The sequence below is a fragment of the Juglans microcarpa x Juglans regia genome, chromosome 3D (assembly GCF_004785595.1).
Source record: "Juglans microcarpa x Juglans regia isolate MS1-56 chromosome 3D, Jm3101_v1.0, whole genome shotgun sequence".
Lineage (NCBI taxonomy): Eukaryota > Viridiplantae > Streptophyta > Magnoliopsida > Fagales > Juglandaceae > Juglans > Juglans microcarpa x Juglans regia.
In genome coordinates this window covers 25,560,586-25,585,176 of record NC_054598.1, presented here as the reverse complement: position 1 = coordinate 25,585,176, position 24,591 = coordinate 25,560,586, and the positions used below count along the sequence as shown (strand labels likewise).

General features: G+C 39.0%; 1 protein-coding gene and 1 long non-coding RNA gene across 5 annotated transcripts; one reads left to right on the top strand and one right to left on the bottom strand.

Annotated features, from left to right (window-relative positions):
* The first annotated feature begins 6,748 nt into the window (after positions 1-6,748).
* On the top strand, positions 6,749-8,757 carry LOC121256224. Its single transcript, XR_005938944.1, has 2 exons — positions 6,749-7,276; positions 8,241-8,757. It is a non-coding gene; the product is annotated as an uncharacterized LOC121256224 (long non-coding RNA).
* On the bottom strand, positions 7,706-19,843 carry LOC121256223 (binding partner of ACD11 1). Of its 4 annotated transcripts, none has more exons than XM_041156912.1 (6): positions 19,503-19,842; positions 10,702-10,785; positions 10,155-10,258; positions 10,001-10,076; positions 8,882-8,965; positions 7,706-8,556 (listed from the first exon to the last, which is right to left on the bottom strand). In XM_041156912.1, the coding sequence occupies exons 2-6, from the start codon at positions 10,732-10,734 to the stop codon at positions 7,972-7,974; spliced, it is 882 nt and encodes a 293-aa protein (XP_041012846.1). In that variant the 5' UTR covers positions 10,735-10,785; positions 19,503-19,842; the 3' UTR covers positions 7,706-7,971. The 4 variants fall into 4 exon arrangements, with proteins under 4 accessions (XP_041012846.1, XP_041012845.1, XP_041012848.1 ...); XM_041156911.1 differs by having other exon boundaries at positions 19,519-19,842; XM_041156914.1 differs by having other exon boundaries at positions 10,626-10,785; positions 19,519-19,840.
* Between the last annotated feature and the right edge of the window lie 4,748 nt (positions 19,844-24,591).

The following is a 24,591-nucleotide window of genomic DNA, read 5'->3' as shown; positions in this document are numbered from 1 at the left end:
GAGGAGAGAGAAGTGGATTTCAGTTATCCAAGAGGCACATGCCACCCACCACTAGCATTTATGCATGGGAATCTCTAGGAGATGCAATGATGGGAATTTCTACAAGACCTAACCGGACCTTTGCATCCGTGAGCCTCATATTCATGATTTGCCTTTACATGCTTATCTTACCTTCTTGTATGTTATTGGTTTAACTTGTTGAGATTTCTTGAAATCTCACCATGGTAGTTTCCACTACCATTTCTCACCGGAATGGTAGAAGTTGTGATAGGATCCAAGGACACTTCACAGGATGGATGAATTGCCTGAGCTGATTGAGGACAAATTCACCATAGAGGCTTGACACCATATAGCTATTTCTCGTTTAAAAGCTACCTTGTGGTTTCTTAAGGAGACTTAGGACATTCTAAATGGAGATTACATTTCAAAATAGGCACCTTAGCTTGAGGAAGTTCGCTCTAGAGAACCGTTTGGACTACGTGAATGACTTCATAATTCAAGCATGAAAATTCATAGTGGAAGCCCAAGAGCTCACACAAGGTTTTGAGCTACAACTATCCAGACCCCATGTCTTATAAGAGGATAATTCATTTTGATGAATGTTGTGAACTTGGTACCAAGGGTTGTGTTTAAAACCCTTTTATTTTGTATTGGGAGATTTTCGAACAAATTATTTTGGGATTAACAGTTACTTTATTTGGTACCATGTTTTAATTGTTCAAAAACTTTACTTAGAATTGAACTTTTTCTGCTGTGATTACTGCATACTACTAGAAACATGCTAGGTTCATTGCATGTTAGCTGTCATGAATGAGGGGTGTGCAACGTTGAGTTACATGTCTCGATACTTCAATCTCCGTCCAATCTCAAGCGGGGTCTGGGGCATCACAATAAAAAATTTAATTCAAAATTGGTATTATTATTATTATTATTATTATTATTATTTTAAATGTAGTTAAATCATAAATTTAGAATTTTTCTCATTTTAATCATTATTGATTAAGGTTCCCTACATAGTCTTAGTCACTCTAAATCCTACCTTAAATGAACTGCTATGCTGATCATTAACCAAGTCCCCTTGAAATATACTACTCATTTTCATATGGAATTCTTCTTTTCCTTGGAATCTCAACCCAAAATGGTTAGACGAGACTATCTTTTCCTCTCTCTATTCTTCAGAGTGGAGGCTTTTTTCTTGTCTGCATACGGGGTCAAGTGACGTATTGTAATGGCTGAAGATTTAGAGGAGATGTATGCTAAAATGTCTCTAACAAAGAAAGAGAATGAAGAAATTTTGGTGGAGACTGGTAAACTGGAGGATGCGATCACTAGAGGTGAAAACTGTTTGATTATAAAGCTTCTTACTCTGAAGCATTACAATCGTGAAGCTTTCAAGCAAATTATGAAGAAGGTGTGGCGATCCGTGAAGGCCGTAAGACTTCGTGATTTGGGCACGATGTTTATTTTAGTAGAATTTAAAGACGTTCATGACAAAGTGAGAGTGATACGAGAAGGGCCTTGGACATTTGACAAACAGCTGGTGTTGCTGAAGGAATTTGATGGCATGCTGCAAGTTCGCCAAATCCAAATAACAGAGTCCCCTTTTTGGGTAGGAATCTATGATCTACTCCTTATGGCTCATAATTCATATAGTGGCAATCTTATTGGGAGTTCATTGGGTAAGGTGATGGAAATTGATTTGGATAAAGGGGAGTTGGAATGGGGGGAGTATATGAGAGTAAGAATATGTATCGATATTACAAAACCTCTCCAACGTCGAAAAAGAATAAATGTGGGAACATGAAAGCCTTGCTGGGTTTGTTTCTCTTATGAGCGATTGCCAGATTTTTGTTATTGTTGTGGTGTTATGGGTTATAATCATTGAGATTGTAGAAAGTGGGATGCTGAGAAAACAGTGTATGAGACAGAGGGATTTCCCTACGAGCAATGGCTAAGAGTAGGTCTTTCCAGTGATTGGCGAGGAGGAAAAAGCCAACCATAAGTGAAAGGAAACATATATCGAACTCCAGTCCCGTCGCATGATCTAGTGGTGGACGATTTTCCGGCGAGGAGTAATGGGATTCCAACTGAAGTGCCAAAATTTACGGATTTTGGTTTCAAAACAAGTGGTGTTGATTTTATGGAGGAATATTCGGAGGGTGGAGTGGGATTGAGAATATTTCTAGTTATGTTACATAGATTACTGAAGATGGCTGTAGGAATTTAGGAGTAACTGCAAGAAAGGAAAATCACCTCTGGTAATGGCTATGCAGGGTGGTGACGAATTGGGTGAAAAAGTTTTAAATGAAGTTCAAATATTTGAGCCTTCATCTATGGGCTTGGGCCCATCTGAAGTGTTATACAAAGAGGATAGCCCGGTTGCAAGCCTCATTACAAGCCCACTTAATGGAAAGACTCAGAAAGGGAGGAGGAGAAAGAAAACTGTCGAAGTGGTCAAACTGAGGGAGGAGAAGGAGTTGTTCTAAGCAGAAGGAAGAGGCAAGATTCAAAAGTGGAGGTTGAAGATGATCGTGGGAGGAAGAAACATGTTCAGTCTAATTATCAGACAGAGATATCATTGGAGGTTGTTTCACAGCCCCTCTGGGATCAATGAAAATCCTTCGCTAGAATTCCTGTGGGCTTGGGAACCCATGTGGAATTCGCAGCCTTCGAGATCTAGTCAAGAAGAAAGCTCCCGATATTTTGTTCTTGGAAAAAACAAAATTAAATGCTCGTCAGATGAATCAATGTAAGTTTAAAATTGGTTTTCAGAATTGCTTCGTTGTTGACTGTGAGGGTCGAAGTGGTGGTTTTGCCATGTTTTGGAAGAATGAAATTGACCTTACAGTTTTAAGTTTTTCAAAATTTCATGTTGATGTAAAGATTACAATTAATGTTGTGAATAATTTGGAATGGTTCCTCACGGGTGTTTATGGACACCTAGATACTTCTTATAGATGGGAAACTTGGAATCTTATTAAGTCTTTATGGTGTAGAGAGAAGAAGGCTTGGTTAGTTTTTGGGGACTTCAATGAAATACTCACTTTATCTGAGAAATGTGGGGGAAGGAATAGAGCTGAGAAACAAATGGAAGATTTTAGGACTATTATCTCTTACTGTGAGCTCGAAGTTCTTGGTTATTTTAGATCTCCATTTAGATGGTGTAATAAGAGGGAAAGGGATGAGGGTATCAGTGATAGATTGGATCATTTTCTGGCTAATTCAAAGTGGTGTGATTTATTTCCTAATACGGTGTTACTCATGGTTGGAAGAAATTGTTCAGATTTGAAGTTATGTGGGTGAAGGATAAGGAGTGTGCTAATATCATTGAGAAAGTGTGGAATAATGTCGATGGCCCAAATTCTTTGTATGAAATAATGGGTAGAGTCTCCAAATGTGTTGAAGATTTGTCTTTATGGAATCAGTTCGGGTTTGGTAATGTGCAGAAGGAACTCCATAATGCAAAACTGGGGTTAGAAGAACTTCAAGATTCTGATCCTACTTTCTTAGAAGTTTCAGAGCAACAGTTAGCACGAGCTGAGGTACAAAAATGGTTAGAGAGAGATGAAATCATGTGAAAACAAAGATCTCAAGTTCTCTAACTAAAAGAGGGTACAAGAATTCTAAATTTTTTCACTCAAAAGCTACTATTAGAAGAAAGAAGAACAAGATCCTAAGATTGCAAGATGACTTGGAAAGTTGGAAAAAAGGGCCTCAGATGGATGCTCTCATAACTAATTATTTTCAATCTCTCTTTACAGCTACAGATTATGTGGAAGTGAATGATATTCTACCTCAAATTGAAGCCAAAGTGACTAATCAGATGAATGAAGATCTTTTGAAACCTTACATGGTAGAGGAAGTGGAGCAAGCACTCAAATAGATGCACCCTTCCAAGGCACTTGGTCCAAATGGGATGTCCCTTATTTTTTCCCAGAAATACTGGAGAATTATAGGGAGTTCAGTTACAAAGTCAGTGTTGCTTGCTTTAAATTCTAGTGAGTTTCCTAGGGATTTGAGCCATACTTTTATTACATTGATTCCTAAGAAACAATCTCCTTTAAAAGTTGCTGATTTTCAACTTATTAGTCTTTGCAATGTTCTTTATAAGATTATATCAAAAGTTATTACAAATACACTTAAGAAGGTTCTGCCTGTGATTATTTCTGAGTCCCAAAGTGCTTGTCTCTGGAAGACAAATTACTGACAATGTTCTTATTGCTTATGAGTTCTTACACTTTTTTAGAAATAAGAGAAGGGGTAAGAAATGTTTTATGTCTTTTAAGCTAGATATGAGCAAGTCATATGATAGAGTGGAGTGGGTTTTTTTTGGAGAAGATTATGTCTGCCCTTGGTTTTGTTCCTAATCTGATTAGTATCATAATGAAGTGTGTGAGAACAGTAACTTTTTCAGTGCTTGTGAATGGGATTCCTAAAGGCCCAATTATTCCTAGTAGAGGCTTGAAGCAAGGACATCCTTTATCTCCTTATTTGTTTCTTTTGTGCATCGAAGAACTAATTAGTTTATTAAAGAACAGTGTTGGTAATGAAGTAGTAGAAGGCATCAGAATTTGTAGAGGGGCTCCTCAAGTGAATCATCTATTGTTTGCTAATGATAGTGTGATTTTCTATAAAGCTGATGTTGATACAAATGTAACTATTGTTGTATAAGTACGAGAAAGCTTCAAGGCAAAGTATTAATCGTGAAAAAACTTCTATGATTTTTCGTAGAAATGTGAAGGAGGCTAAGATCATGGCTCTTTGGCGTGGAAGCCATACTCAGCAATATGAGAAGTATTTGGGCCTCCCACCTATGGTGGGCAGATCTAAGCATCGTGTCTTTTCTGGGATTAAATAGAGACTTCGGCAGAAACTCCAGGTTTGGAAGGGTAATCTCTTGTCTCAAGGGGGTAGGGAAGTGCTTATTAAAGCAGTGGTTATGTCTATCCCAACATATGCTATGAGCTGTTTCAAGTTTCCAGCTTCTTTGTGCCATGAGTTGGAAAGGATGATGGCTCAGTTTTGGTGGGGAAAGAGATCTGAGGAAATCAAAATATACTGGGTTAGCTGGGAGAAATTGTGTGATTCAAAGTATAGAGGGGGCTTAGGTTTCAAAAACTTAAGGCTCTTCAATATGTCTCTTCTTGCTGTTTAAAAACTTAAGGCTCTTCAATATGTCTCTTCTTGCTAAACAGGGATGAAGAATTCTACAAAATGAAGACTCTCTATTGCTTAAAGTTTAAAAGACCAAGTACTTTCCTAATACAACATTGTTTAAGGCTAAAGTAGGTTATAACTCTTCCTATGCTTGGAAAGGTATCGGGAAGCTTTAACCTTCCTGAAGAAAGGTTGTATGTGGAGAGTGGGTGATGGAAAATTTGTGAAAGTGTTTAAAGACTCATGGATACCAGGCCTTTGTGTTGAGCAACTCCTTGAACAGATTCAAGTGCAAGATTGGGTTTAAAACTCAACTCTCTGATTGATGATGATACTCAGTGATGGAATGTGGAAAGGGTGAGAGCTTTATTCAATCCATATATAGCAGCAGAAATCTTGAAGATAAGAGTTTGTACCAATTCAAATGATTCATGGTTTTGGTCTCAAGAGAAGAATGGTCTTTATTCAGTTAGAAGTGCCTATAAGTATTTCTAGCAGTAATCAGCTCAATAGGTGGGTGAAAGTTCTATAAAGAGAAGAAACTGATCCTTTTGGAAATGTTTATGGCAGTTGAAATTACCTAATAAGATGAAGATGTTTGCAAGGAGAGCATGTAGAGACAGCCTGCCAACTTTTCATAATTTAAAAAAGAAACATGTTATGGTGGAAGATAAGTGTGCTTTCTGCTTACAACAACAAGAAGATCTTGCACATGCTTTGTTTTATTGTTCTGGTGTAACACATCATTGGTCCGTCCATCTTCCTATGATACACAATACATATTCTAGGTTTTTCTTTCTGGGATTTAGCAAACATTGTGAAGGATAAGGGTTCAGAGGGAGCTTTGAAAACTTTTGTTTCTGTTGCCTGGGGCTTATGGTATCGAAGGAAAAAATTTATTTATGAACAAGTTTCCCATAATCCTAGATATGTGATTAATTATGTTTTGTCCTTGCAGCAAGAATATAAAAATGTTCAAGTGTTTGATGTTGATAGTAAGGAGATTAGAAATGTATGCTGCTGGAACCCTCCCCCATCTGCTTTTTTGAAACTAAATGTGGATGGAGCTATATATTTTATCAACAAAAAGCTGGTGTAGGTGTGATTCTCAGAGATCATAAAGGAGAGGTACTTGTTGCTTGCAGCAAAGTGGAGACAGAGGTGATATCTTCTGATTTTATTAAAGCTATAGCTATGTTAAGAGGGCTGCATTTATGTGCTCAATGGGGTGTCCCGAAATTGATGTTGAAAAGTGATTGCCTAGTTTTAGACCATGAACTGCTGTGTTCAACTGATAATTTTACTGCTCTAGGGTTTATAATGCAAGATATTCGAAGACTATTGAATGATTTCCAAGAGGCTAGGGTATTACACGTTAACATGATGAGGAATGAAGTTGCTCACCAATTGGCTCAGCATGCTTGGAATGTTTTAGACACTAAAATGTGATGGGATTTTATACCTATTTTGTATCTCAAACTATTTGGCTTGATAAGAAAAACATTTTGTTAGTTATTTTCAATGATATGACAGTTTTTCAATAAAATAAATAAATAAATAATTGGATGCCAAATCCCACAACTATCTTCGGCCAACGGATTACGATCACAATTCTCATTATCCACAGCTTCCTTGTACAGTTTCATATCAGCACAAACCCCACGTCCATCACCCTCCTTGTCTTCTCAGTGACCATAAACGACCCTCACTCCACAGCAGTCACGACTAGATTTCTGTTAAAACATGTCAACGCCTTCCTTCGGTCTATATATCTTCCCTTCCTCTGCAAATTCTCTACAAGATTTCTCCCTCACACAAACAAGACCTCACGACCAGCCAGACCTTCAACCGCTGCCCCAAAAAAAAAAAAAAAAAAACTCGCAGCAACTCTCCCCTTATAATTTGTCCATCCTTGGCCACCGGCATACATCAAACAACCACCAATGTGAAACCAAGCAACTCGAGACACCCATTATTTTCCACAACCAATCTCACGACAAACCACCGTAACTCTCTACCAACAAATGAAGACAACACAAATTTCTCCAGCTAAGCCACCTTGCCAAAAGACGCCCAGAACAAGCCGGCCAATCCTTCCCTTCGCCATCTTACCATTTCGGTAAGCTACATTCTTTTTTTCTTCCCCTGCCCCGTTGGTTCTCTCGATTAACATTGACGTTTCCTAGTCGTGCCACCGTGGTTCTCGGCCCAGCCTCACATCCGTCGCACTCTTCCTCCCTCGAAGCTTTTGTTGTCGTCGTGGTTCTCAGCTAGCCACCAGCCGACGCACTACTATTTTATTAATTTATTATTACTTTTAACATACTTTTTTTTATTTTAATATAACTTTTCACATATTTTTCACTATTATTTATTATTTTATTATTACCTTTCACCTATTTCTTCCTATTATTTAATATTATATCATTATCTTTTCGTTACATTTTCAAAATATATCAGAATGCTGATCATTAATCCATCGTAATAGTTTTGGGCCCGTTATAATAGATGAGATGATGATCAATAAAAACAAAAACAAGAAACAGAAAACAAAAATGACAAATTCATTTCCAAGCACAAAAAACCCTTATTGAGATTAGCTCTCCGAGGTAGCTGTACATTTTTTTTACATAGAATTGAGTTAAATGGAAGCTTAAGAAATCAGCCAGAATTTCAAGTCGCCAGAGCAAAATTAATGTTATTTACTGTTGCACAAGCAAAATCCATGTCATAGAATCTTCGTGATGAAGCACATTCCGCGTCAAATTAAAAAGGTAGTTCAACTATACTGGAGTAGAAAAAAATCCACCGAAGTCATATGATTTCAAGCTTGCTATCATCGGCTGAGCTGACTGGAACTATTGGAGGCTCCAGCGCAGAAGACTCATCAAGGTGGAGATGTGCAAAGTGATTGATGATCCCTGTCCTTTCCCTGTAAATGATCTCTCTTTTTTCCTCCTCGGCCTTTCCAACCTTTTCCTTGGTCATCATGGTCACATCATCAGCTGCCATTGCAACGGCATTATATGCATTTGAAACCCATGAAGCTCCGGTTAATACATAATGATTGCTCATAATTGCAGATCCTGCACTGATTGCCTTCAGTTCAGCAGTAGAAAAGGCAGACTTGGTCTTCTCAGATACGTGGAACCGCTCATCCATCTCTCTCACCTTTTCATTGACTATAGCTGTTCCAATGCTTAGCTTCTCACTCAGGCCCATTTTACGATCAATGGAAGCAACTGTGGCAGATGCATTTGATGTCAAGTGATGCTGTTCGTCAAAGGCTTTAGCCTTGCTAATGGCATCCTTTCCCAAGACAAAACCCTTGGCAAGCATGGTGCTCACCACATCTTCAGCCTTCTGAACAGCTGAACCGGTGGCAATTGGCCTTTTGTCCTTCAACAAAGAATACATATGAAGTTCAGGAAGAAGGAAATGCTTTTAGAAACTTTTTTATTTTTAGTTCAGTTTCAAGCTCGCACTTTGTTTAAAGTATGTTTATTGTAGAAGCAAGAAATATTTACAGAAAGCAGAAGCATTTTGTTTTCTTGAAATCAAATATGCTATGAATAGCCATTACACGCATTAAAGCATCTGCAAGCTCGCACTCTGTTAGCACTATTCCACTACATTCACACATCATGAGTAGCTCTAGAGTGAAGATCTTCCTTGATGATAAACAGATATAAAGATACAACTGAGAACAAGCTATGGGATTTACCAGTCTCAGTGGTATAGCTGCAGGGGGTAGATTATAATTCTCAACAAGTGTAATAGACACAGAAAGATCAGCTATTGTAGCTCCCTGAGTCAAGAAATGAGAATAATCACATAGATATTAAAAGAATAAAGTCCAGATGCTATCCTACAAGCATTAGTGTTAAGAAAGACTTCCATGGTTGACACATCCAAGCTTTCTTTGCAGTGTGGCAACCACATTCACGTAAGATGGGCATGTTTGGGAACCCAAAGGGTTGGCCCAAGTGGTAAAGGCCTTGATCTTGGGGTATCACTCCCTCAAGGTCCAAGGTTCAACACCTCATGGATGCAAACAATCCTTTGGGGCCACACTCTCTGGTGAAAAACCAGCGATTTAATCAGTTCCATGTAGGGAAACTTCCAAGGGTGCGGTGCACGGGCCCGGGGTTTACTCCGCAGTGGTGGGTTGGAAGGGCTCTGCCTTAGAGAGGTTCTTCGACATCAAAAAAAACAAAAAGAAAAAAAAAAGACAGGCATGTTTGGGTAATGAGATGAGACAAGAAATTCTCGAAACTTCTTACAATTTCCTTTCCAAACATTAGTTAAACACAAAATATTTTTCAATTTCAAATCTTCAACTTTGACATCTAATCATTACAACTTTTACAAACTTCAAAATAAAATACAAAAAACAATACAACTTTGTCAAACTTCAAAACAAAAATTACATTCAAATAATTTTTTAACTTTATAATATTTTATTCAACTTTTTCTCTCGTTTCCCAAAATCTAATCAAACATTTTAACTCAAACTATTTATTACAATTCACAGAATTCTGAGATACTCCAAATATCCAAACAAGCCTTAAGTCTCACTTCCGATAAAAAGATAGGTGCCTCTATTGCACTTCACAAGCAGACAAAATAATGTCGGACTGAGAATAACACAGGACTAACACTTAAATTAGCCAATGGTATAATCTTCAGAGTTTTGGTATTTGTACTATTTGGCTTTTAACAGTAAGGGTTGTTGAGCTCGTTATAAAATATCTCATGCCTTCCCTCACATAATTGCCTTAAAAAAATTTCTGCACATATATAGAATTAGAAGATCAACTGCCATCATCCTGGATAAACATACCGACAGTAGTACTGCTGTATCTGCTCCCTGTGAATCCTTGAATGTAACATAAGCAAGCTGGGTCCCATCAGTTTCCCTGGCAAAGGTACAATCAATTTTTTTGAGAATGTCGTTGCATTTAACTCTAATGTACATATAATTATATTGCACTAACCTTTGCATTTCAACACATTGAATATCACCAGAAAATGAAAAGAATTCTCTGATTTCTCTCTCAGAAACAGCTGGTGAAATGTTGCTGACCTCAACTGTTATTATCTGTGTATGGAGTAAAGGAAGTAAATTTGGTTACTTTTTCCCCAAAGGCCTACAGCACCAAAAATCAAGTTTTGACTATTTACACTGACTCAAGTTAAACACTTGACACACTTGAGAACTGGCTTCAGGATATAAGCACATACAGCCCAAGTTCTTGAAAGATAACAGTAAATAAAGGAAACAAATTCCTGAATCATTAATAACCTGAAAAGACCTTGTATGAATTTGAATCCAATGTTACTATAATTATTCCTACTCTGTTGCTGGAACTACTTCTAGCATAAGTACTATTCATGATGTTCCTGAAAATTTCTAAAAGAAAATAATTGCAGTTCACAATCCAAAAAGAAAATCAAATCTTCACTACTCATATCCGGATCAGGAACAGCAGCTCTAATGTCAATAGCGGTAGCCAGTGCTATGCCTAAGTTTCGTTTCCTCACATCTGAAACGTTGATTATCCAGTTTGGTGTCATAGCTGACTGGGGAACTGTTGCAATCCCTTGATCAGTATGGTCTGCCGGGACCTGCATGAAAAAATGCTACATAAGGTGCTTTTCAGGGTTATAGTAAAATGGAAGCTTTAAAAGCATCAACAGGCAAGAAGCAAATAGAAATTAACACAAGGAAGTCCAAGCTAGGTACTTTGAACATAGCATGGTCATGTTGTTAAGAAAAACACCAGTATGTGAAGCCATATTATACCGGTGTGTGCTAAAAGGCATCAACAAGCCAGGTAAGACTAAAAGGTGAAGGCCCTCTTTGCTATTAGAAGTTCAGAAAATCCGCATGTTATCAACTTGAATACTTGAATGATGGAACTACAGAAATTGGACCATACTAGACCATGGCCCAACTCTCAATGTTTAAAAATGTATCACAACTATGAGGCAAGTGTATTTTTATTTGGAGCTGCAGTTTGCATGCTAAATCTACTTTTTCCCTTGAAATGAAAACCATTTGCAAAACAAAAAACTTTTCATGAGTTGTTTGCACATTCTTGTTAAGTTGAAGCATTTTCTCTCCACATAACTTCATTTCCGATGGTGGTTCATGGAGATTAACGACAAGCTTTCCGAGCGTTGAGTTATTAAGGAGTGGCTAACTTTAATCATGGGAATCTCAAAACAACTACTGATTGAATCTAAAGTATTTCCATTAATGGCGTGAGGCAGATCGATTCATATAATTGAGAAGAGTTGGAAAGTCACCGAAGAGATGATCCTGGGGATATACACGGTGAAATGGTTCACTAAAATGCTGGAGAACTGTTCGACGGGTGAGAAAAAGGAATTTTATGCTACTTCACTGGATGATAGTAGAAGTTTTATTGCTCACAAATGTGCATGCTCATGATCATTAAATGGCACTAGTAGAGTATGGAGATGGTGGCACACGAAATTTTATCTTCATACATGAAGAAATGGAGGGGATGGGGTGGAAAAAAATGGCGGTTGCACTGAGAGAAATTCATGATAGCTCGAAGTTTGGAGGAAAAGCGGGTTATAACAGAGGGAGGTTGGGCTTTGGTCGAATGGAGGAGCCGTCTGGAGGAGGGAGTGTTACGGAGATAATTTAGGGATTTGATTTTTACTATTTTAGGGATGTTTTCCTTGATATCTAGATTGTGCAAAGCAGAGAATTAGGTTGTAAATAGGGTGGAAATACTTACCTTGTATAGAATTTAGGCGCTGGAAATCTGGCATTCATTATGTAAATCTCTTCTATATAATGAAAGGAAACCCTATGGAAAGGGCATTCAGACCAATTTGACATGGTACCAGAGCCCCTACTTTGATTATCATTTGTCAGTGGTCTTAATCTTTGAGAGTTTTTTTTTTTGAGTTGCGGCGATAAGAATTTTTTTTCTTCTCTGTTCTCGCACGATGGCATGTTTCTAAGCTCGTGGTGTTCCCGGAGTGTTTTTCTCGCACGTCTGTGGGGGTCCGACTGGTGAGCTCATCACGTTGGTGGCTGTCGGCGTTCTTTGGGAATTGCGAGTGTTGTCTTTGTGCCCGTCAGCACTTTCTGTGGTGGCTGACAGTGTTTGTGGGTGGCTGTGAGGTGGTCGGCCGTTTCTGTGGGTAGCTAAGTGGTGATCGGCAGTTTCTGTGGTGGTCGGCAGCTTTGACTCCTGGTGTGGCTGACGACAGGATTTTCTCGTGGGCAAGCTTTCCTCGTGGACTTCTTGCCGTGTCTATTTGGGTGTGTTGATTCGCTCGTGGGCTTTCTGTAGTGTCTCTCAGTTTTGGGCAGGTATCTCTCGTGGGCTCTCTCTATTTGGGCTTGCCGATTCTTCTAGTGTTTTTTTGCCGTGACTATTTGCAATTTTCTGGTTGGACTTAGTGCTATTTTTCAATGATTCTCATCATGTCTCTTGACAATTCTATTGTTCGATTTACTGGAAAGAATTTTCCTATCTGGCAATTTCAATTTAAAATGTTCTTGAAAGGGAAAGAATAATCAAATCATATTGATAGCTCTGTTCGAGTTCCCACTGATGAAAAGGAACTTGCCCTATGGGAGGTCAAGGATGCTAAGGTCATCTCTTGGCTATTGGGAACGATTGAGCCTCATCTTGTCACCAATCTTCGGTGTTTCATTACGGCTCAAGCTATATGGGACTATTTGCATCGTATTTATCACCAAGATCGCAGCGCTTGGAAATTCCAATTGGAGTTGGAAATTAGCAATTACACTCAAGGTAATTTGACCATTGAGCAATTTTATTCTGGCTTTATTAATATTAGGAGCGAGTATTCTGCTATTGTTCATGCTAAGGTTCCTACCGCGGCTCTCGCGGCTCTTCAAGCGGTTCATGCTGAGAGTCAACGCGATCAATTTTTTATGAAGCTTCGACCTAAATTTGAGCCTGTTCGAGCCGGTTTATTGAACCGTAATCCGGTTCCTTCCTTATATATTTGCTTGGGAGAATTATTGCGTGAGGAACAACGATTATCCACTCAGATGGGTATGACTTCTGAGAAGGTCTTTTCTGAGGCTGTAAATGTAGCCTATGTAGCACAAGGGAGAGGGAGGAACAAGTTGCAGTATTTCAGTTGCAAGGAGTTCGATCACATTGCTCACAACTGTCCGAAGAAAGTTTGTAACTACTGCAAGAAAGAGGTTCATCTCATCAAAGACTGTTGTGTGCGGCCTCAGAATCGCCAATCCCAAGCCTTTCAAGCTGCTGTTCAGTCCTCGTCTTCTTCTGCGCCCCTACTGTAAGCTTTTAGTCCTTTTTTCTCACACCTGCCATGGTCCAACAGATGATTGTGTCTGCTTTTACGGCTTTAGGCCTACAAGGTACAAATTCTATTTCCACTTCTTCTTGGATTGTTGATTCGGGTGCCTCTAATCATATGACTGGTAGTACGACGAGTCTCCATGGTGTTCGTAAGTATGAAGGCATGCAAACTATTCAGATTGCTGATGGCAGTACACTTCCTATTACTGCTGTTGGTACTTTGGGTTCTTCATTTCGAAATGTTTTTCTCTCCTGGATTATCTACCAATTTGATTTCTGTTGGACAATTGGTGGATAATAACTGTGATGTTCATTTCTCTAGTGGTGGTTGTCTTGTGCAGGATCAGGTGTCTGGGACGGTGATCGCGAAGGGGCCTAAAGTGGGATGTCTATTTCCTTTACAGTTTTCTCTTCCTAGTGTTGTTTCTTTTGCTTGTACGGCTACTGCCAATAATAATGAAATATGGCATAAGAAATTGGGTTATCCTAATTTTGTTGTCTTGACTCATCTTTTGAAACATGGTTTTTTGGGCAATAAAGATTCATTTTCTTCATCTTCTGTATCTTTTGATTGTGCTACTTGTCATCTTGGTAAAAGTAAAACGTTTCATTTTCCTGCGCATGGTAGTCGTGCTTCTACTTGCTTTGAAATTGTGCATACTGATGTTTGGGGTGTCAATCCTATTATTTCTCATGGTCAGTATCGTTATTTTGTGACGTTTATCGATGATTTTAGTCGATTTACTTGGATCTATTTTCTTCGTTCTAAAGCTGACGTGTTCTCTGTTTTTCAAAAATTTGTTGCGCTTGTCGAGACACAGTTCAGTACTAGTATCAAAACCTTACGCTCCGACTCAGGGGGGGAATACATGTCTCATTCCTTTCATACTTATCTTCAGCAAAAAGGGATAATTTCTCAGCGTTCTTGTCCCTATACCCCTCAACAAAATGGAGTCACTGAGCGTAAGAATCGTCATCTCTTAGATGTTCGTACTTTGCTGATTGGTTCGTCTGTACCTTTTAAGTTCTGGGTAGAAGCTTTATCTACTGTTGTTTATTTGATCAATTGTTTGCCTACTACCACTCTAAATTATGATTCTCCCTATTTTCAATTATTTGGCATATCTCTTGAGTATCAATCCTTTCATACTTTTGGGTGTGTTTGTTTTGTCCATCTACCACATGTTGATCGTCACAAGCTTGCTGCCCAATCTGTCATGTGTGCTTTTATGGGATATAGCCCTACTCAGAAAGGATTTGTTTGTTATGATGCTCATGCAAACAAATTCCGGATCTCCCAGAATGTGATTTTCTTTGAAAATCAATATTTATTTCAGTCTCAGGTCATTTCTGATCCTCCTATTACCCTTCTACCCGCTTTTGACGATGTGTCTTCTTCTATTGAGTGATTTAAACAAGGTGTAGTGTATCATAGACATCCTCCTTCAACGCCTCTTCCAGACACTGATCTGTCATCTGATTCTACGCTTCCTAGGCGCTCCACCCGAGTCACACATCCACCAGATAGGTATGGTTTTTCTCATACCTCGCTTACTGCCACTCTCAACACTGTTTCTGTTCCTCGCTCTTATACTTAGGCAGCCACCCAAGCATGTTGGCAACAGGCCATGCAAGAAGAAATCCATGTTCTTCAAGACAATCACACTTGGGATCTTGTGACTTGTCCCTCTGGTGTAAAACCTATTGGTTGTAAATGAGTATACTCAGTCAAGTTTCGGTCTGATGGCTCACTGGACCGATATAAGGCCCGTCTCGTGGCCCTTGGGAACCGGCAGAAGTATGGAATTGATTATGAAGAGACATTTTGCACCTGTTGTCAAAATGACTACTATACGGACTATCTTGGCACTTGCTATGTCGCAGGGGTGGTCTCTTAGGCAGATGGACGTGAAGAATGCTTTTCTACATGGGGATTTCAAGGAAGAAATCTATATATCTCCACCTCCTGGCATGTTTACTACACCTTCCTCAGAGGTTTGTCGGCTACGCCGATCCTTATATGGGCTGAAACAAGCTCCACGTGCATGGTTTGATAAATTTCGCTCTACTCTGCTTACTTTTCACTTTACTCAGAGTCAATTTGATTCCACTCTATTTCTTTGCAAGACTTCTGCAGGAATTGTATTGCTTCTAGTATATGTTGACGACATTGTGATTACTGGCTCTGATACTGAGTTAATTAAGCAATTACAACAGCATCTCAAGGCTTCCTTTCACATGAAAGATCTTGGTCCCTTGCAGTACTTTCTTGGCCTTGAGGCGCAGATTACTCCGACTGGTACATTGTTACATCAACGCAAATACACGGAGGAAGTAATTTCATTAGCTGGCCTCCAATTGGGTAATTCTGTTCTTACTCCCTTGGAGGTAAATCTGAAGCTTCGTTAGGAGGAAGGCGAGCTTCAATTGGGAGTTTGAACTACTTGACGATTACTCGTCTTGACATTTCTTTTGCTGTGCAGCAAGTCAGTCAATTTATGCAAGCCCCTCGACACCTTCACCTAGTAGCTGTCCGCCGCATTATCCGATATCTGAAGGGCACCTCTACACGCGGGTTGTTCTTTCCTAAAGAATCTTCCTTACAGTTGGTGGGGTATAGTGACGCTGATTGGGCCGGATGTGCGGATACTCATCGCTCTGTTACAGGCTGGTGCATGTTTTTAGGCAATGTACTCGTTTCTTGGAAGAGTAAGAAGCAAGACAGAGTTTCCAAATCCTCCACTGAGTTTGAATATCGTGCTATGTCTTCCACCTGCTCTGAGATCACATGGCTTCGTGGGTTATTGGGTGAACTTGGTTTTCCTCAACTTCATTCCACTCCGCTTCATGTTGATAATTCCTGTGCTATTCAGATCGCCGCTAATCCTGTCTTCCATGAGCGTACAAAACATATTGAAGTCGATTGTCATTCCATACGTGAATCCTTTGACAGACATGTGATTACTCTTCCTCACATTTCCACCAAACATCAAACTGCAGACATCTTCACTAAAACTCTTTCTCGGCACCGACATCAGTTCTTGGTTGACAAATTGATGCTTCTTGATCTACCAGCATCAATTTGAGGGGGGATGTTACGGAGATAATTTAGGGATTTGATTTGTACTATTTTATGGATGTTTTCCTTGATATCTAGATTGTGCAAAGCAGAGAATTAGGCTGTAAATAGGGTGGAAATACTTACCTTGTATAGAATTTAGGCGCTGGAAATCTGGCATTCATTATGTAAATCTCTTCTATATAATGAAAGGAAACCCTATGGAAAGGGCATTCAGACCAATTTGACAGGGAGGTCAGTTCTGGGGCTGCCCGTGCATGGAGCTTATATATGGGTTTGAGGCAGTGCAACCAGGTTTGGGCTTTTGGGTCTTGAGGTGGGCCATGTTTAACTAGGTTTCTCCTTGGGTCCTTATTTAGGTTCTAACTATAGGTTTGGACTATTGTAAGTGTCCAATTAAATTCTAAGGCTTTCTTAAGATTTTAAGGGCTAAATCCCTTAACCACCCTAATGGGCTGATCTTAAATCCAAACTAAGCCAAACTCATCCAGTATATACTTTTGAAAAAATTCCTAAAAGAGAGTAACTACAGACCGGTCGGGTGATTAGTGTCAATTTACACTAACAAATCACAATCTGTCACGTAGGAGATGCAATAAATTACAACATAGACTCATAAACAGGTGATTTTTTTTTTTTTTTTTACAGTTCTATCTTACCCCCACCCTCCGTCACTCTCTTTCTTTCTCTCCCTCCCTCCCTCCCTCCCTCCATGTGACCTGCTGAAATCTCCGATTGTTGCTCCCCTCAAGGATCGAGAGAGATGTGGCCATTGACGAGAGGTCAGCCTGGCCACCCTTCATGCTACCACTGCTTCTCAGTCTTTAGCTCAGAGAGGAAGAAAGAGAGATTTGGGATGGTTCTTTGGTACTGGGCTGAGAATTGATTTGGAGAGCTTCATGGAAGAAGAGGAGAGGCATGAGGTGAAACAGTACATGAGACTCTATTTATAGGATGGTATTGGGTTTAGGAATTTTAAGGTGAAGAGTTTCTAGAATTGTAATCTTAGTATGTTTGAAATTAAAGACATACTCTAGTAGTTCACTTAACATAGGATTGAGAGTGGCTGAGACTATGTAGTGGACTTCAATCAATGATATTTTAAATTAAAATAAATTTATAATGGCCAATCTTTAAATTCTAAAATGAGTCTAACTCCTTCAATAAAAAATAAATGGGATTTAACCTAGTTATTGAGCCTAATTAAAACTCCAATATGCCCCATTAAATATAATTTAGGCCTAATAAAAATTATCAAGATTCCAACCTTAGAATTATAGGGTCGGATTGTTACAACAAACAATCTCTAGGGCCATCGGACTGTGAGATTTTTCCCTTAAATTACATGAGGTGCACTTGCAGAAAACTCCTTGCTAAGGGTCTGTGCACCCCGAGGATTAATCAGGACGCTATTCTCGGACTCCCGATGCCAATAAAAAAAAAAAAAACAAATTCAAACTTGAGGATCATTGCTAAAGCAAACCATCCAGAAAAGATAGCACTCTTGTAGGTGCCTTGTTCTACCAAATGTTCCTCCCTAAGAATGAGTCCCTATTGTAGGGGGATAAAACATTGTTTAATGATCTACCTTCGAGCATCATACCCTTTGAAGGGCCTAGCTTACCTATAGCAATTAGTAGCTTGTTTACTCTTGGTTTGATGTCTCATCAAAACTTTGTTGCTTGGTTTATTCATTGAATTAGTACATGACATGAAATGGGTATTGGCATGGTTGTCCACCCTCTAAAATGGCAGAACATCTTCAAGAAACAAACACGTCCCACATAAGAACACATATCCACGACTTTCTGGGATATCTCATGTCACACACGCTTCAATTAGAAAGGTAAACTAATTCCATGGGTATGCCTGTATGTATCTAAGTTGCTACTTAAAAAGGAAAACATAATCAAAATGCCAGTCTTCTTGTAAGATAAAATGGCAAAACATCTTCAAGAAACAAACACGTCCCACATAAGAACACATATCCACGACTTTCTGGGATATCTCATGTCACACACGCTTCAATTAGAAAGGTAAACTAATTCCATGGGTATGCCTGTATGTATCTAAGTTGCTACTTAACAAGGAAAACATAATCGAAATGTCAGTCTTCTTGTGAGATAAAATCTCATCATCTTAAACCCGTAAATACAGAATGTATGCCACCTGTGTGAGAAACAAAAACAACAACTCCAGAAAGCAAATAACACTTTCGAGGAAATATGACTTTGATGAGTCTAGCTTTGCTTGAGTAGAGGAAATTTTTTCTTGAGATATAGATAAATGCATCACATTGTTTTTCTAAGCTGACCCATACACCTGTATGAAACCATACCAGAAGACGCAGAGGTTCTACACACATTGATAATAGCTTTATCATTATCATGAGAAATCAACACAGCCTCTCAAACAGCTCTAGATCACAAAGATTTTCTCGGAACCATGCAATGGAATGGAAAATTATCTCACTTCACCTTGCCGACCACCTACATAGTTAACTAATCCCATCAAAATGGCACAAAATGTCCACCCGGATATCTGTCACTTCGGCCCCATGTTTCGAGTCTAAAGCTGATGTCGCTTAATTTATGTTCAAAATGAAAATGCAACAACTAAGTGATAGAAATCCGTATGCAGTAGATGATAAACAAACCTCGTAAGCAGAATCTTTTAGGATTAGAAAAACAAAATGAAATTGAGGTGTCTGTGCTCAATGGAGATCGAAAAGAAGCGATTTAAATAGTCAAATCGATCGGTTGAATCATTCATATTTTCCAAAACACAGAGATCTCTTAACATCCAGACATTGGCGTCGATTGAATCTATACTCAGCCATGGTAATGAGCTACGAACCGCGACGGCTCTAAGACCCAAATAATTGAAAAAATAATAGACAAATATATTAGTATACGTACAATTATATAAACTCACCGACATTTCCAGATTGCCGAGGAGTTCGAATGCCGAGGAGTTTCGAAGTAAAACAGCGATACAGTAGACCTTCAAAGGGACACAGGCAGAGAGAGAATTTAAGAAACGTACTGGAGAGACGGAAGTGAGGGATCTGATAATCTTGCGGACATAATGGAATCAACGTAGAAAACGAACGATTGGAGTGTTTTTTTTAGTTCTTCTCAGCGGGAAGTTCGCGCGCCCTCACAAAAGATTTTTGTTCATTGGCTGTATGGGTGTTGGTTTTTGTTTAGTCATTTACCTGAAAAATTCTAACTCAGGCGATTTCGGGTACACTTTGCGGACGAATCAACCTGGCATTCCAGGTCATAAATGAGAGAGAAAGTTGCAGGGAACAAAATTTTGTACAAAACGGTGTGTTTTGAAATTTGCCTTCTATCTCCTCCACGTTCCTTTCGGTTTCTGTTTTCCAAGTCCTCTCCCATCTTCTCGATCCTTGACCCTAACCTATCATTCTCCATTTCCTGTCGCCTTCCCCCATTCCATTCTTCTCCTTCTCTCTTCCATCTCCTCTTCCATCTCGTTCTACATAACTCCATCTCTTCTTGTGATATTTCAGTTGTTATTGTTCTTTAGATGCATCTGGTATTTCACTTGTTGTTATCGGAGCAAAATGAACAACCTACTAGCTAAATTTATTGAGCTTTCTGCTTTGTGTCGATGCTAAGGGTTTTAATTGGGTCTAGAATAATTATTTAGGAGATGTGAAATTGTTTCTATTTTCGATATATAAGTATCAGGACATAGAAACAGGCCGACGGAGGCTGAGGAACAAGAGAGAAACACCCACACTATGTTTGAACGAGCGTGACGCGTTTAATCCGACAAATTGGAGATCTCGTGTGCCAAGTTATGCTGGAAAGGGCAGAGGAATGAAGAAGAAGAATGAAGACTTTATTCGTTGATAGGAAGAATGAACACTTTATTCTTTCTGGAAAGGTAGAAATGACATTTACGATGGAGCCTTTGTTCTTCTTCTACGTTGTTTTTCATTATAAAAAAAGAAAATCAAAAAAAAAAAAAGTGACGATGTCAAATTCATGTGCATCTTGGGTGCACCAAGTTGCTTGTACGTAGTGGGACTCTACGTTTACTTATTTATTTTACAAAAAAATTATTCATTATCTCTACACATCATATACTATATTTTTTTATCTTTTATTTTTTTTATATTAAATATGTGGTATATGAATGACGAGTAGGCGAATTCAATTAGTTTAGAAAGAATAAAACTAAAATCAATTTAAAAATAAATAAATAAATAAATAAAATATTGGTATATAGTGTTTGGGAATAATGAGGAGCAAAACCTTTTGTAAATACCAATTTTTGGACCATTTTTATTATGGACATCTTCCTTAGAAGCTCAGATCCTAACTTAGTATAATCTTGTTTACAGCTGCCAAGATTTTTCAAAGTCAGACAGTTTGTAAGTTAGCCTCTAACTTACACTTTGATAATTTATTTATAATTTATTGGTAAATGCAACATTCATGATATAAATGTCATTTGAGTATGAAACATCATGTTATATGATACATTGAGTACATAACTACATGCATAGATGACATGTGCAATTTTTCATCATTTGAGCCATTTTATATAAAATTGTCATTTTTCACATAAAGCATACTTATAAATGCATGTCATGAAAAATATTCTCAAGCATAGTATGGAAACTTAATTTTTGTCATGACCTCAAAGGTTAGGATGGGGATTTATCCTAGTAGAACTCTTATGTCCACTCTGGAGTGAATAAAAATTGAGTGGTAATCTTTGGGTTGATGAAGAATAGTCAATGGGTTTCAAATGAGTTTTTTTCAAAGAATGCCAGAGTGAAGTCAAAATTTTATGACACTTAAGGCTAGTGGGTATATATGTTTTGATGCTATGATAATGTTATGTTATGTTATGTTACCAATGCATTCAAAACGAGTCTGCAGACAATTTAGTTTCAACATGAGTTATACTACAGTCACCAGCAGGTACTCACAATGCATATGGGGAACTGTGATGATACCATATATTATGATGTTAATATTAATCATGCATAACATGTATTTCATGTTTATCATTAATCATGCGTATATTATCTTGTACACGTTAATTGTTTAACTTATTGAGATTTCAAGTAAATCTCACTCCTTGTGGACCCATTATCATTCCACTCGGGATGATATAAGTTGTTTCAAGATCAGATGAGGACAAACAGGATGGACCAATGGATCTGACTAATTGAAGAAGAGTCGGACCTCGATCGAAGATTAGATCTTATTTGATGTTCATAACTCTAACCCTTCGTACCTTAGAGCGTATAAAGGAGTTGATCTAATTATGGAGACTTATTATTGGAAGTATTTGTATTGAGGATATACTACCTTATCGTTTCAACTCATGATGAATATTAATATTATTGGGATGTTTTAGTTCATTCTGGCTTAAGTTATATTTAGTCACCCTTATTTCGTTGATATTATTGCATACTACTAGTTGCATTCTAGGATGCATTACGCATTAGTTATCATGAACGAGGGTATATAACCTTGCATTGCATGTCTCGACACTCTAAATCTTTGTTTCATCCCAAGCGGAGGTTATGGCGTCATAAGGTAGTATCAGAGCAATTACGTCTCTGGGTAAAACCACATGTACTTAGGAATGATATGCCCGAGTGTAGGTGTGAATCTTTAGTTTGGATAGGCTTGAATCTTGAAGCTAAAAGTGGATTAGATACCCATGCCTCTAAGGATTTGATCGAGGGAAGCAAAATGGCATGTAGCAGAAGGGAAGGGAACCCCAAGGGATCCAATGCTTGGATAGAACAAGAACACCCGTTGAATGGAGGACACGACTTGGCGGATGCAATTGGCCAGATGATGAAGACTATGAAGCAGCAGGAGATTATCTTGAGGCAGAACCAACAACAGCCTTGCCTAGAAAGGAAATAGAGGATGGAAAACCGAGGCTGTTTGTACGAGAAGTTTCTGATATACAGATACCTTAGTTTCAAGGGAATCGAAAGATCCATGAAAGCTGACAAGTGGCTACTCGGGACATTTGCTGTAAGGAGAGGCTGGTATCTGGTGGGATACTAAGAGACAACTATTGATAAGGGAATTAAGCAACATTACTGCTTTGACTTGGGATAGGTTCAAAGAGGAGTTCGATAATCAATTATTCCTAGAATCAATGAAGTAGCAGAAGGCTCAAGAATTTGCCATACTAATGCAAGGAAACTATAGTGTCAAACTGTACACTGTAAAATTTATGGAGCTGGGAAGGTTTGCTCCACATCTGATTGATAATGAGAAGATGCAGGCATAGAAATTTCAAGGAGAACTGTAATCTCGGATCTGTAGTTATGTGGCCGGTTTTCGCATTAACAACTTATAAGATTTAGTTAATGAGGCCGCCATAACAAAAGCTGAGCAATGAAGCGTTGTAGTTCCAATTGGCCTATAAAAGAAAAAGGCTTCTTCCTTCACGACAAGTGGGAATAATGCCAAAAAGAAGATAATGCAATGAGTTGTCAAGGGCAAAGACATCATGCCAGCCCACCTACTACTTGCAAGAAATGTAGAAAATTTCACGGCGGTGAATGCTGAGTAGGTTTAGGGTTGTGCTTTTGATACGATCAACCAGGGCACATGTGATAACCTAGAATTAGCCAAGTCCACGCCTATTACTTTTATTTTGATTAGTTAAACCCACTTAGTTATCTGTTCAAATCTTGGTATGTAGAGAGTATAGTAAGCATCAAGGGCTTTGTTATCTTAGAGAAGGGGCATCTAAACCTACTAGGAGGCACATCATGGGCCAGTGTGAATCAGCCACTAAGGGCCTAAAGTTTAGGAAAAACCCTAACTAGGGTTTTGCATAGGTGGCATTCACATGAAAGAGGGGAGGAGCTTTTAGTCTTCCTAAGAAGTTTCCATCATTTGGAACCTAGGAAAAGAACGCTTTAGTTAGCACAAGTGATGCCACATGGCCAACATGCATGCCAACACCCTGAGTACATTGAACCTAGACATGAAAGTGGAAAAGGGGAAGAGAGAGAAGAGGGTTTCAGAATCCTAAGGGTCACACGCCACACACATGCACATATGTGAGTTTCTAGAAGGTGCAATGATTTGAAGCGCCTAGGAAATGTGCGAAATCAGAGCCACGATGTTCCAAGGGACTATATGGATTCAGCTAAAGGAGGAAACCAACAATATTTTGCCACTTATTGAAAGCATGAGAGTTTCAAGGTGTTGGCATTGGAAATGGCACATGGGGATGCTCAAAGGGCAGAGGCACAACCCAGGAGGGCTAGGGTTTTTGGCCAATGGAGATGCAATTTGCCATGTATCACACATTCATTCGAGATGAGGAATTCTAGAAGAATCCAATGATGAGAAGTGGAAGAGGCACATTGGGACAAGGCAAAACCAAGTCCCTAGATCCAGCCATCCATACACACACCCCACACCCACACGCCACATGTCATTTGCCTAGGGAACAAACACCCACACGTCACCCAAACCTAGAGAAGAGGAAAAGTTGCCTAGGGAACCCACATGTACATGCCACTCTAGTCGAGGGAAGAGGAAGAGGTTTGTGGGGGAAATGAGGAGTTCAACCAACCTCACGCACCACTTGCCAAGTGGCAAGCATGCACATGTTCATCCTCCCAAGGATGATTGAGGGTTTGTGTTTTGACCTTTTTGTCATCGGATACATTGAACCTAGACGCATGAGGAAGGATACTTTTGGAAGCTAGGGTTTCAGATGGAGGAGTTCATGCCACTTGTCTATGAGGCTTTTGGTTTTCACAACACAACTCATTGACGGGGGAAGATGAAAGGATTTTCAGCCATGGTGCCACATGACACCCATGCATGAGTCTCTCGCTTTTCCAAGGAAGGAGGGGATGTCTATAAAATGGGAGGGGCCGACGTGTGAAGGGTCTTTTTGGACAAATCTTGGATTCCCGCTCTTGTGTCACTTCTCCTCCCACACGTCTATACCATTCTCTCGCCATTTCTCTCC